Source organism: Haliotis rufescens, unplaced genomic scaffold, assembly GCF_023055435.1.
Source record: "Haliotis rufescens isolate VD_foot unplaced genomic scaffold, xgHalRufe1.0.p SCAF_5, whole genome shotgun sequence".
Classification (NCBI taxonomy): Eukaryota; Metazoa; Mollusca; class Gastropoda; order Lepetellida; family Haliotidae; genus Haliotis; species Haliotis rufescens.
Window position 1 is genome coordinate 11,748,018 of NW_025964223.1, and position 14,009 is coordinate 11,762,026.

General features: G+C 42.3%; 1 protein-coding gene across 1 annotated transcript; it reads right to left on the reverse strand.

Annotated features, from left to right (window-relative positions):
- Positions 1-2,037: 2,037 nt before the first annotated feature.
- LOC124111002 (patched domain-containing protein 3-like) lies at positions 2,038-8,580 on the reverse strand. Its single transcript, XM_048384450.1, has 4 exons — positions 8,319-8,580; positions 4,826-5,838; positions 4,237-4,443; positions 2,038-3,581 (listed from the first exon to the last, which is right to left on the reverse strand). The coding sequence occupies exons 2-4, from the start codon at positions 5,811-5,813 to the stop codon at positions 2,197-2,199; spliced, it is 2,580 nt and encodes an 859-aa protein (XP_048240407.1). The 5' UTR covers positions 5,814-5,838; positions 8,319-8,580; the 3' UTR covers positions 2,038-2,196.
- Between the last annotated feature and the right edge of the window lie 5,429 nt (positions 8,581-14,009).

The window sequence follows — 14,009 nt, forward strand, 5'->3', positions numbered from 1 at the left end:
AGGGCATAAATTGTTTGTCTTACTTAGAAGGTGACGGATGACAAAGAAGACCAGTCTTGCTTGACAACGGTATAAGGATCTATACCGAAACGTCGCCTTTACAGTATTAAAGAATTTGTCGCAAGTCAAGTCGTAGAAGATCGTGTGTCTTTAGTAAACCTTACCTAACCAATTTAGATCTTATTTTTAACCCCTTATTGCAGCCTCTTGTCAACACCCATTTGGGCCTGTTTCTCAGCCCTTTCTTAAGTACCATAATAAACGTATTTCACAGTAAGTATGTGGTACATGTATTCAAATGTTTGCGATTTCTAAACGTCCGACAACATAGGACTTTTACATAAAATCCAAGGTAGTTTGTACTATTTCTCTTGTGATTTACGAAGCTGAACGGTCATGTAATTGATCCCCACAATAGTCTCTGTTCACAGAATTGCAATCTTATTTCGGAACTGGCATCGTCTCATCATTGCCTACCGTCTCTCTCATGGTACTAGATGAATCTACCAGATAGTGTACACACTGTAAGATAATCATATATCATCAATACAAAGTGCATTAAAGTCAACGATATTTCAGTATACTACCTGACTGGGCATACATGGATACGCTAGAATTGGCAAGTATTCGATGGTATTCATTACTATTAAATATATCTTCAGTATCTTCTAAATCAACAACACCAGGTAGAGGTTTAGAATGAAACTGTTGTCTACTGGGACTGTACGATATCTATAACAACCAAGTCAATTTGAGGGAGGTCGACGTCGTTTATCTGACCAAGTATGGTCTATCAAGATAGTCATAAACGTCTTACTGTGTCCCTATCATTCCTATAAAGTAGCAAAAATAAATAACCTTGGTGAATATTCTTTAAAAAGTTATGGGTTCCTCAAAATGCACTTGAAGTGATAAAGGTATGATAGACAAACTGCCAAATATACAAGGAGAACTATTTACGTAAACAATTCCTGAAAGACAGTGGCGATGTTGTTGTTCATAATCTTGCAAGTCTTTGTCCTATTGTGTCCCAAAATATAGCCAACACCGTACAGAGTATCATGTACATCGCATAACAATAGTCAACAAAAAAATAATTTATGAATCATTTATACCACAAAAAACAATATTTTAGAATATATATTTTCGACAATGATATAAATATGTATAAACAAATTTTGTTGTTATATGAAATCAAACAGTTCAATATATATTTACAGACTGGTTACATACTTGGCCTGTGATTATTTGACATAATACCATACTCATAACGATATGGAGGAGATAACCATGGACATTTGTAGCTGTACCTTGTACACACTTTAACGGTTGTGTCTGATGTTGGACGGATCCCTATGGAGACACAGTATGAATTAGTGTATGACACAGTAAGTTGGGATTTACACAGCTCTGAACAGTATTTAAGTCATATCACTCACTTCTCGTCAGTTTGTGTGGAGAACGTTCAAAATGATGCGGATTGTAGACCATTACCCTAACTGTCGCACCGACGGGCGTGTGATTTAAAATGGTGCTGACAGGCTCTGGGTGATAATTTGGTCGATGCCGTGATCTGATATCACGATTTGAACATTCTGGCGTGGCTATGCGACGAAACTTTACACAGCGAATATTCATGCGAGCCTAACCACCCGATCCGCTAAGTCGCTTCTTACAGCCAGCATATATTGCTGGGGACCACTTCTAACTTGGAATCACATATATGTAATCTAATATATAACTTAACTAGGTAGAGATTGTCATGATGTTGTTATAGAGATGCAGTTAAAAGGATAACAGAGCATCATGTTATGCAACTCTACTCTGTGTACAACACTGCGTTAGCTGGACGGAATCTATAATACTTTAACTATATAATAAAAATACAAATGGATAATCATCATCATATACAGTAAACCACGTTTATAACGAACATGCCTATACCAAACTGACGGATATGACGAACTATTGTCCCGGACATTTACTGTATATATGCTGTGCATGTGTTTATAACGAACTCCAGTTATAACGAACTAAAATTAGTGGCCCCTTTGAGTTCGTTATAACAGTAGTTTACTGTATTTCATTGGTCATGATCTTGCAACAGCGACCAGCACACTTGAATGCTTGCATTCACACAAGAATCTCAAGACGAATAGTCTATATCTTCACTAAAAATATACTAGGAATCCATATCTACAGAGGGTAATCCACAGCAGGCGATGGTGATCGGGTGCGCTGAGGGGACTCTGAAACCCTTGACTTCGTCACTGGCCCAAGGATGGAGAGTATCACAGGGAAAAGGAACACAGCATGCAGCATGCCGAACAGGATCACTGTAAACATGATCTTGAAGAAGGAGTTGAAGATGTAGGACTTTGAGAACACCAGCACAAGAATGCCCAGAAAGGATGACAGTCCACCGTTTAATATGGGACCAGCTGCATGGACAATGGCAGATTCGGTTTTCTCTCTCCTGTTACTTCCCTTTCCAATCATATAGGCAGAGCACACGTGCACGCTGAAGTCCACCGAGAAGCCGACAGACATGATGAGATGGATCATTGTCACTGAGCTGAGACTCAGTCCCCAGATATAAAGGAACCCAAAGATACCAACGAGGATAGAAACGACGTTCAGGACCACAAGGAAAACCAGAAGAGGATGAGGAAGGAAGATGCAGGTGACCACAGTCATGACGACCAGTGCCAGACCCACAGTTTGTAGTGTATTGGGAAGGATGGCAACATACTGCTCAAAGAAGATGTAGGATGGGTAGAAGGTGTAGACAGAGAGAGGTGAGTTGTCTGCCAGAGCTCGCATTCGAACCATAACATCAGCTTGGGCATTGGAGTCCTTGATTTTAGTTGAGAAAAGGTAGCACCTAGATGCAGTAATAGAAATGTTGCTAGAGTCCAAAGCAACATCGTTCTCATACACTGTATTTGCTGCAAGGAATGTTTTCAATCCCGACACAAAGGCCGGGGAGCTGCTGCCATCGTAACTTGAATCGTTCCTGTAGCTGTGTAACCAGCAGATGAGGGAGTCAGCATCAACACTACTGTCGGACTTTGCATTCTGTATTAGCGAATCAATGTTATTTAAAGTTTGTGTGTTGGTGTAGTCCGTTGTCGACCCAAAGACAAATGGGATTGGGAATGCACCTGAGAAGTATGTGTCATACGTTTCACTGTATGAGTAAAAGTAAGAGGTTGAGGAAACAAGATTCTTCAGAATCAACCCTTCCTTAAAGTTGATTGTTCCCCAAATGGAAACACCAAGGTAAACAATATATAATAAAATAACAACTATTTTCCCCCACATATTCAGCAACATTCGTGGCAAGTACTTCCGTGGCAGTGTCTCAAAGAATCGTTCATCCTGACCCCTCTCTGTTGGTGGTGAGCCTCCACAGCATAACACTCTGCAGGTGGAGGCGCCATCTTTCCTGAGTTCGTCTCTGGATTTGGTTTTGAGGCAGGTCATGCAGTGTTTGTTACTGTCAACCCGACGGCCATGGATGGCGAGGCAGGGGGAGAAGAGGAGGCACTGGTACAGGTAGCAGAAGATGACGGCCACACCTGTGAATGAGAAGAATATAGGTACATGTACAACGAATATGAACGCTATATGAGTTATTAAAGGAACACGAAATAGACCGGTTGGTGAGGTGAAATGGGGTTTTACGTTAGGTTAAAGACTGTTTCACTTACATGGTGACGTGCCTGCACGTGTGTGTTCGGTTGTTTGTACTACCTAGGGCTTATGCCAGTTTCATAGAGATACCATGCCACAGCTTAACATGGATAACCCAGGCATTTTTGTATCCCCTCATTGCCGAGCGCCATTCTAATGTCGAAGCAGATGCTCTATCCACAAGACCACGGAGGCGGTAACAGATTGCAATAAACGCAACACAGTTATTTGAACTGTGCAACTGGCCAGCACGTGCGAACCTTAAAAGAACCAGGATTTGAACCCACAATAATAGGTTTCTGGTGTGCCCAAGGGACGCAACTCTGCACAGAGAATCGCGGCGCCTTAGAAGACTGGGCCACCCGTGCCCCCTATGGAGATAACAATTGTACTGATTGTATAAAGTACTGATTTACCGGACAACGTAGAGACAAAAGCAGAGAATGGTGTCATTCTGAAAATTTGAATTGATGGTAATTTACATCTTAATTGAAGCCAGGTAGGTGTAACTTGTTTGGGGCAAATATACACCATACTAACCTGTGTATACACAGAAGTTCCTCACACTGAGAAACACAGAAGACACGCCAGTTAAGAAGGCCAGGAGATCAGTGAGAGACGTGATGGTGATACCGATACCCGCTGAGGCAAAGGTCATTCCCATCCTCTCGGCGACGGACTTGTCTCGGTGAGGGTAGGTCTCCGCCCAGCTGGACATCAACAGGAACATGTCGTCCACACCGATACCTTCATCAACAAGAGGATTGGAGTAATGACTTGTGAATGAACATTCGGAGTTCAAGTGTATTAAAATAAATCCAATATATTAAAATGTATATTTCGCTCGAATAAAATACGAATTCTTGTCGGAACTACTTTCACTTTGATTGAATGATAATAATATTAATCAGCTAACATTTTCATGCGCCACTAGTGAAGACATCAACTGTCTTGCCAGTCGGTGAGATATATATATTAACTGACGGGGAACAAGTATCATCTCAATATCCAAGGACAGTCTATTGCAAAGTCTACTTGATAATGATATTAAGGATTATTAAACCATCTTGTGCTATGTCACTTAAGGGGTTTGCATATTATGCCCGTTCTGGTGTAGTCTAAAACATACCTATGACTAAGAATGGTGTCACGCCAACGATGTTGACGAACTTGACACCACAAAGGCTGACAAGTCCAAATGAAGACAATACGCCAAATCCAGCAGCAAGAACGCCAGCCCATGATGCCCACGTCCTCGATGACACCACATCACCGCCGGCGACGACAGTGGCATACGTGATCATCAACGTGAAGGTTATAGAGAAGAACACGATGTCTCCGTTTGTGTTTTTGTTTAGCTCTGTGTCCAGCGAATGGGAGGCAGCATAGTTTATCCTTGTTGATGTTGTGTTTAAACTTGCTACTCTCTTCAGGAACGCTTCTTCCCATGCTCTTGCTTTTGCCTTGTTAACCCCTGAGTCCATTCGTAAATCAAACGTAATACTCAGGTACTTTGCAGACACCAGTTTTCCACCTGTCGAATCAACCTGTCCAAGAAATGCTGATATGTCTATGTTATTCCAGTTTGGGTAGGTGATTCCACCAGACAGATACACATTATACACAGCATCTGTTGTGAGAAACTCCCCTGAAACATAGCAACTACCATCCTGCCGAGCACAGATATCGCTGTAAGTAAACACTACATTGTCATAGGTTGCATTAATACTTTTGACTTCATTTATTTGGGTTCGTATTTCTTCAACAGTAGCATTAGTGAACACGTTCCCACCTGTCGTGCTGCTTATCAACAATCGGCCATACATGTCAAGAGCCGTAAGTGCATATCCGCGGTAGTTGCTTCCTGTGGCGTCTGTGAACGTGGCCTGGTACTGAACTCTGTCTTGTGATGCTCTGCTGTTAATGGGCGTGTACAGTGTCTCTGTGTCAGTCTCGTTGGATAACGTAAGCATGCCAAAACTAAGACCAATTGCCACAATGACAGATCCGATAATGTGAGCCACGGGATACGTTCCGATAAAAGTACCAATCTTTTTGAAAATCCTCTGGAAGAATCCGGACACAGTCTCAAAGCAGGCGTTTACAGAACAAGACATATTGGTAGTAATCTTTTGGAAGTATCTGGAACAAATAACAACGATACATTCGGATATACCAATAGTATCATACGTAGAATATCGCAGGTGCATTGTAAATTAACACAAACGCATGGCATATTAGTCTAATACTGCAGGAGACATATTTGAATGTAGCCTCAAGTCGGTGCTCTGCCCATCAGGAGCTGGCTTGTTCATTATTGGTTTATTGTCGTGCATCAGAGTCCCGACCGTTTGTCGTTTCTAAATGTCGTAAACTTGCTGTCATGGAAAGTGATTGACAATGTGTTTCTGTCAAATAGCTTGCAAGGTTAACAAATTGCTAATGATGTGTTGTTGTTGTTGTTGTTGTTGTTGTTGTATAACGCCGCACTCGGGTGAGATAAATGCCGATCTATTCCATCACTTCCTGCAAATACAACACATGTTTGAAGTCTGATGTCCAAATTACCAACACATTGCACAGTGTTTACTATGAAATTACACATACTTCAGACACCACACAGTTATGTCACACGTATATATATACTGCTCAACACTTGGTAAGGACAGCAAGCTATTTCATACTGGGTTGGTTGGTTGGTTGGTTGTTTAACGCCGCACTCAGCAATATTCCATCTATATGATGACTGTCTGAATATAATCGAGTCTGGGCCAGACAATTCAGTGATTGACATCATGAGCATCGAACCAAGCTATTGGGATACGATGACATGGACCAACCAAGTCAGCGAGCCTGACCACCCGATCCCGTTAGTCGCCCCTTATGACAAGCATAGTCGCCTTTTATGGCAAGCATGGGTTGCTGAAGACCTATTCTATCTTCACAGTCCAAATTGCTAATTGGTAATGATATTGGTACTGATTCTGGTGTCCCCCTGTCGTGATATGGAATATTGGTAAGAACTGTGTAACTTACTGTGACTTATATCTTATCAATAGGCGGATGTTACGTTTATCCGGCTTAGAATTTGTCTCCAGCACATTATGCTTGTCGTAAGAGGCGACTAAATGGAGTGGTCAGGCTTGGTGGCTTGGTCGACAGCGTGTCGTCGATCCCAACGTGGAGTGTTGCTCATTATATCAAACACTGGACTGCCTGGTCTAGAATCGAGTATTTACTGGAATATTCGCGAGTCCCGCGTTAAACAACATCAACGCAGCTGTGTGCGCGAAGGATCCACAGTACAGTTATTCGACTTTACGTTAGTAGAGGGGCTAAACTCATGAAATATGTAACGTGTAGCTGACAACGCCCTCTCGCACAGAGTTACACAAGCAGTTAAATATTTATACCTTCTTTTAATCATGTCTGTTCACTACTTCTTATGCAAAACAAAGATTAATGTCGACGATGTTGAGCGACCCTTACGATGAGGGTCAGGGTTGAGGTTAGGGGTGGATCAGAGGAAATCAGGGGAGGGTCACCAAAAATATGGCTGTCTCTAGAGGAGGGTCATAAAACACATACACATAATAAAGGAGAACCATGGTAACATGGACAATTTCTAATTAAAAATAAAGTGCTTTTGCATTTTTTAAAAAAAATTTCAGGAAGGGTCATGAAATAACTGCACAAGGACATGGTGTGGGTCACCCAAAATATGACATGCAGGGGGGAGAGGGGAGGCGTTATTATTTTCTAGCACAGGAGTGCATCACAAACCTCTGACCCACCCACCCGTGATAAATGGCCTGTCCCTTATTCGTCCTGATACTCCCTGAACAGGTAAAGCGGATTTGTTCATTAGAAGAAAGACCCGTGAAGGATCCGGGGTAGAATAGGTCTTTACCAACCCATGCTTGACGTAAAAGGCGACGATGCTTGTCGTAGGAGGCGACTAGCGGGATCGGGTAGTCAGGCTCGCTGACTTGGTTGATGCATGTCATCGTATCCCAATTGCGTGGATCGATGCTCGTGATATTAATCACTGGATTGTCTGGTCCAGACTCGATTATTTACAGACCGCTGTCATGTAGCCAGAATATTGCTGAGTGCGGCGTTAAACAACAAACCAACCAACCAAAACCAATCATTAGAAGATCGTTGTTAAGTTGCAGCTATCTACTGAAATTGATTGACGTCATTGTAACCAACGAAGCGACTCATGCACTATAATGATTTGACCCACATCCATGCCCACACATGCGTGATATTGACTTGCCACGTGATTGATTGATTCAGGACTCGTTCATCCGTGTGAGACAGACATGCTATTGTAGTGTTGTACTTGTTGGAATATACTGAATAGGAATACACGGATATGGATGTTTTTGAAACGATACCATATGACGGTCTAAATGATTCCTCCACAAAACAGAAAGTCCTACCTGTTTGAGAGTATAAGCTTTTGAAAAAAACTGCTAATGTTACATAATGAGTGGGAATGATGAGAGAAAATGCGTTTTCTATCAATGAGTGAAATGAATACATTTTGACACACTAGGGTCAATACTGGTCTGGTTTAAGTAGTACAATGACTGGTTAACCCTCTTCATGCTTACCATGCGTGTCGGTCGGTTGTAAGTAAATCCAGTCTATCTTCGCCTCCACAGCGGGATCCTGGCACAAGCGTGTCTGGCCAAGTGGGACGGCAGCACTGTCATAATAAACCGTCTTTTGCTGTCTTATTTTCGATACATGACACTATACACAGTCCCTGCTTGGCAAAAAGTATATCCCATGGCACCAGTCATGGCACCAAACAGATAAGGACTACGCAATCGGGAGGTTTGCGCTGGCGAGACACCAGATCAGGTAATCGATATTGCGCCGACAGGCATGAAAGCTGGATCTGCGCAGACTCGACAATACTAATTTTATCCTTACACGCTGTATTAGTCACGTTGATTGTTATACATAACATATATCACGTTACTTAATGTAAAGCCAAGCATGAGAGGTGTTTGGCTCTGTTGCTTGGTGAAATATTCTATATGACAATCAGGTTGCCAATTACCCAACACGTGTTAATTTACTTCAACTCACAGGTCATCTTTGTCCTTGATGCAGAAATTCATTGTTCTCTGGTCGTGTCGATGATAACAATGAAGCACGTGCTTGTTGCTAACACACAGTGACAGCAATGTGGACTTCAATGCATGTCTTTGAAGTTTGCATTGGAATTACCAACGCAAATTCATATCATGCAAATCTCTAAATAAATGTATGATTTAACCGATCATAACGCCAAAGATAATTATCATGGATGAAACTTATATATCATCACATCAAATAGTAAATATAAGCCACAAAACCCTTCTATATTCATAAGAAATCTCTGCCAAAAGAGTCGATTGTACGATTCCGACTATATCACGAGCAGTGTTTATGAAACATTAACAGTGATGATACGAGGGCCGGCTGAAAAGTTCTAAGCCTAAGTGGGATATATCAATCGGATTGAAACAAACTTTTTCCACCAACAAGTACAATCATTTAATGAATCATAGACATAAGAACTGCAACTGTAGTGTTATTACTGTCTTTGTACCAGACCATCTTGTGAACCTACCCATTGAAATCACCAGAAATGGACAAAACTGGCTATAGGGCAGTCATCAAGTACCTGCAACTCCAACACAGATACATGCTGACATGGTCTCCACTTTACGGAATGATGCCCCTTCCTTTTCCACTGTAAAGAAGTGGGATGCGGAATTCAAGCGTGGCAGAGAGAGCCTTGACGATGACCCGCGTCCAGGAAGGCCTTCAACAGCAACCATTCCGGAAAACATTACCCGGGTGCATGACATGGTGATGGCTGATCGATGATTGACATATTGCCAGTGTTGTGGGCATCTCTCATGAGAGGGTTGAGCACATTATCACCAACGAGTTGGGAATGACAAAAGTTTCTGCAAGATGGGTGCAAAAGCTCTTGACAGCGGATCAGAAACGTGTCAGATTCCTGACGTCCCGTGACAATGTATGCCGTTTTGAAGCAGATCCCGATGATTTTTGGCCCGATTTGTAACCATGGATGAGACCTGGATTCATCACTTTCAACCAGAAACCAAACTTCAGTCTAAACAATGGAAGCATCCGGAATCACCAGCCCCCCAAAGAGCCAAGTCGGTTCCTTCTGCTGGAAAGGTGATGGCTTCAGCCTTTTGGGATTCCAAGGGTATTCTGCTGATTGACTATCTTGAAAAAGGCCAGACTATCAATGGAAGATAGTATGCTGACCTACTGAGACAGTTGCGTGAAGCTATCAAGGCTAAGCGACGGGGAATGCTCCTGTTCCACCAAGACAATGCTCCTGTTCACAAATCGGTTGTTGCCATGTCAGCGATCCATGATTGTGGCTTCGAACTCATTGACCATCCCCTTATTCACCCGATTTGGCCCCGTCAGACTTTCACCTGTTTCCCAAAATGAAAAAGGAACTAGCCGGTCGCCATTCTCCTAGTAGTGATGATGTCATTTCCGCTGTGAATGACTCTTTTAGGGTGGCTGAAGAAAATTTCTTCTTGACCGGCATCCAGGCCTTGCAGTGTGTAAACCTGGAAGGGGACTATGTGGAGAAATAAATAAAAACCATCGACTTGGTACGGGTCTTTCACAGTTAGGCTTAGAACTTTTCAGCCAGCCCTCGCACCATGTGTTCGCGAAAATGTGAGCGTATTCTGCCTCACCGGTGGCACCCGTCACAAACACATGCAAAGGCAAGTCAATTGTAAATAATTGTAAATAACAAACAATTGTTAATAAAGGATACATTTATCACGCATTGAGTTTCTGGAATGAAGAAAAATAAAGTAATATACTGAACAGAACTGGCATGACAGCTTACAAGAAAATCATACGATGTAAAGATTAACATTAAATGCTATCACAATTTCCGATGTAAATAGCTTTTGCACAACAAAGATGTGAGTATTCGTCATTAAAAATAGATGGTGTGTGCGTGTGTGTGTGTGGCCCCGGGGGGGAGGGGGGTAGTAGAGGGACCCGGGAAAAGGTTTTTCAGCATTTTCGGGACTCAATAATACAGACTTACTTAAAGTTGCCTCTTGAACATAGCTCAGATGAGTGAGTGAGTTGGGTTTAACGCCGATTTTAACAGTATTCCAGTTATATCGCGGCGTGTCAGTTTAATGTGGGAGTCTCAGACGTATACAACTTCTGTTAAACCCACGAGCACGGGTATGGTACTGACAAATCTAGAAACATAATCGGGGCGAACCGGGATTCGAACCCACAATGATAAGTTCCTGGCGTTCCTGGCGTGCCCAAAGGACGCAACTCTGCACAGCGAATCGCGGCGCCTTAGACGACTGGGCCACCCGTGATGCCAAGCTCAGATAAAGAAGCACTGTTGTCCACTGCGACAAGGGCTCATGAGGCGTCGTGGGCTAACGAGTCAGAAAACTGTTTGTTACATGACTACCTGGATTGGCGTCTACACTTGTTATCGCCGTATTATTAACTGCGCAACACAATGGTCGTTAACTGAAGCCGACTACCTGTGAAACTGCCTATTGTGACCCTACAATAGTCAATCCCGGACAATAATTGTGGCGATTATATCAGGCAAATCGCCTTTTTATTATCAGACTAGACCGACTTGACCTGCAATAATTGTGTATTGTTGTCACACACAACACAATATGATACTCGTAGTTATTAGCTATTGGGTTGATGATACGCATATGGACACCACAGCACATGTTCACATATGTGAACTTAGCACATAGGTTAGTGCAATGACGTCAAAATGTGTATGACTGTTTCAAAATTGAACTTAGGACATCACTTCTTCGCCGCAGGTATTTATAATGTCTTGACAGACTGATTATTACATTCGTATCTGTATCACAGTTATTCCATTTCGCCCAGAAATTACAACAATCCTGACCCGCGTATCTTAAAAATAATGACACATGCGCCCATGTAATAATTAACGAGTCACACATTAGTCTCGTTTGTTTGGAAGATGGGATAATCTGGGGCAGAATCCTATATGGCTGAGGGCACTTTGAATGTTATGCTGTTTGAAGCCAACCGGGAAATACCAGAGAATCGGCACAAGCTGTTGTATCAATAGTTTCTGTTATTATTCGCGTTATTGCACGCCAATATAACTTGTAACGTAATGTACAGTATGTTTCTCGATACCGGGGTCGCAAATCGATGCGGATAAAGCGTGTGTGGTTGGGTGAGGTGAAATGGGGTTTAACGTCGCGTCCAAGATTATTGCACTTATATAGCGACGTGCATGCACGTGTGTGTGTGTGTGGCTGCTTGTACTAGTCCGGACTGATGCCGATTTATAGTGCTAGCACACTGAAATACCATGCCGTAGTTTAACATGAATACCCCACTCAGACACACTATAATGACTCAGAGCCGACCAGTCCTTGTTTTAGCCCCTCAATGCCGAGCGCCAGACAGGGTAACAACAAGTACAATCTTTTAACGTCTTTTGGTATGACGCGGCTGGGGATCGAACCCCGGACCTTCCGCTCTACCATTAGACCATGGAGGCGGTCCTGTGTGGTTGGGAGGGGTGTAAGGCGTGTGTGGTTGGGAGGGGTGTAAGGCGTGTGTGGTTGGGAGGGGTGTAAGGCGTGTGTGGTTGGGAGGGGTGTAAGGCGTGTGTGGTTGGGAGAGGGGTGTGTGTGTGGGGGGGGGGGGGGGGGGGGGAGCGGATAAGGCGGGTGTGGTTGGGGCCAGACTTTATCACGTGTGCGTGGTTTTTTTGGGGAGGGGATAACTATTTCTTTCAAACAGGGCTCACACACCTTATAATAAATGAAGAGATTCAAACCCACAAGCAGCGGATCCTGGTACCACTAATGGATGCAACTCTGTACAGTAAATTGTGATGGTTGCCACTGAACCCATGCTCAATTAGAAAATATTAAAAAGCATTGTTGAAAGATATAGTTATGTAAAATATATCACGTTATCTCTACAATGAATAAATAATTCAATCGTATGTACATAAATCAGAAAAATATAATTACAGAGACAAATATTGACTTATTGCTTAACCTACCACTGTGGACATTATCTTTACTATGAATAAATAATTCAATCGTGTGTACATAAATCAGGAAAATAATTACAGTTACAAATAAAACAATGACTAATTGCTTCATCGTGACAAACTCGTGTTATTCCGGGACAAGCCGAATAGCGACTCGTGCCCCTCTCATGGCCATTTGTGCGACCGGGTTCCGTCTTAGCGCAAACGGGCATACCTAAAACAGTTGTCAACTCGTTGCGTAATGGTTCACATATATTTCCCCATATATTATATATATTTCAGAAGCAATTTAAAGCATATCGGGAAATGCGGAATTATACAGTATGATTGAACACATGTAACTTTGTCTTGGGTATATTTTAAGATGCAAGACATATGTAAAATCAAAAATTATTTCTGAGGGATTCTTTGACGAAGAACTTGAAATCATACGCGCATTCTCATTGGTTTCTCGTATTTTCGCACATATTATGACATTCATCGATAGGGGTCCGAGTCTTCTTGCAGGTTACGGAAAAAATAGATTCTTCTCTTTGTTACAATGTGCGGAATTAAACCCAGGACTTAGCAGTGATGAGCAAATGCATTAACCACTCGGCTACTCCACTGACTCACCAAGCCTGAAAAGTTAATTGGTTCATTGTGATTAATCCTCGTCAAGCGTTAATTGAGTTTTTATTGAAGGCTGTATACTAAATACATGTGCTAATGTTCAACTAATGGTCCCTTAAGAATACAAACACAACACGGGCACACTTGAGTGTTTATTGAAGGTTGTTCCAGTGTTGATGCAGACAACACAATCTCATTAAAATCAGATCTTAGTTCTCGCTACCGCTGAACAAAGATCTGAGGACATCCGATTACGGGTCACGTTAGACCGACCTTGCGCGAACTTTGACCGACAAATGGAATGACCAATCATAAGGCAGCTTTCTCGTGCTTTACGGCAATAATTTCAAATTGGCGACTTCGCTTCGAAATATATTTTGACAAATTCCGATTAAAAAATTGAAATCTGAACAAAAAATATTCTGGAAAGGCTAATAGATGGTCTAGATTGTAAGGAATCAGTCGTTAAACCCGTAACTATCGTTCGGTATACTCCATGTTAAAGTTTTCGAGGTTGTATGATTAGAAATCACACTCCGACTGTCACTTTCATAATCTGGTAAGCGACGCACTGATCGGTCGGATGAAA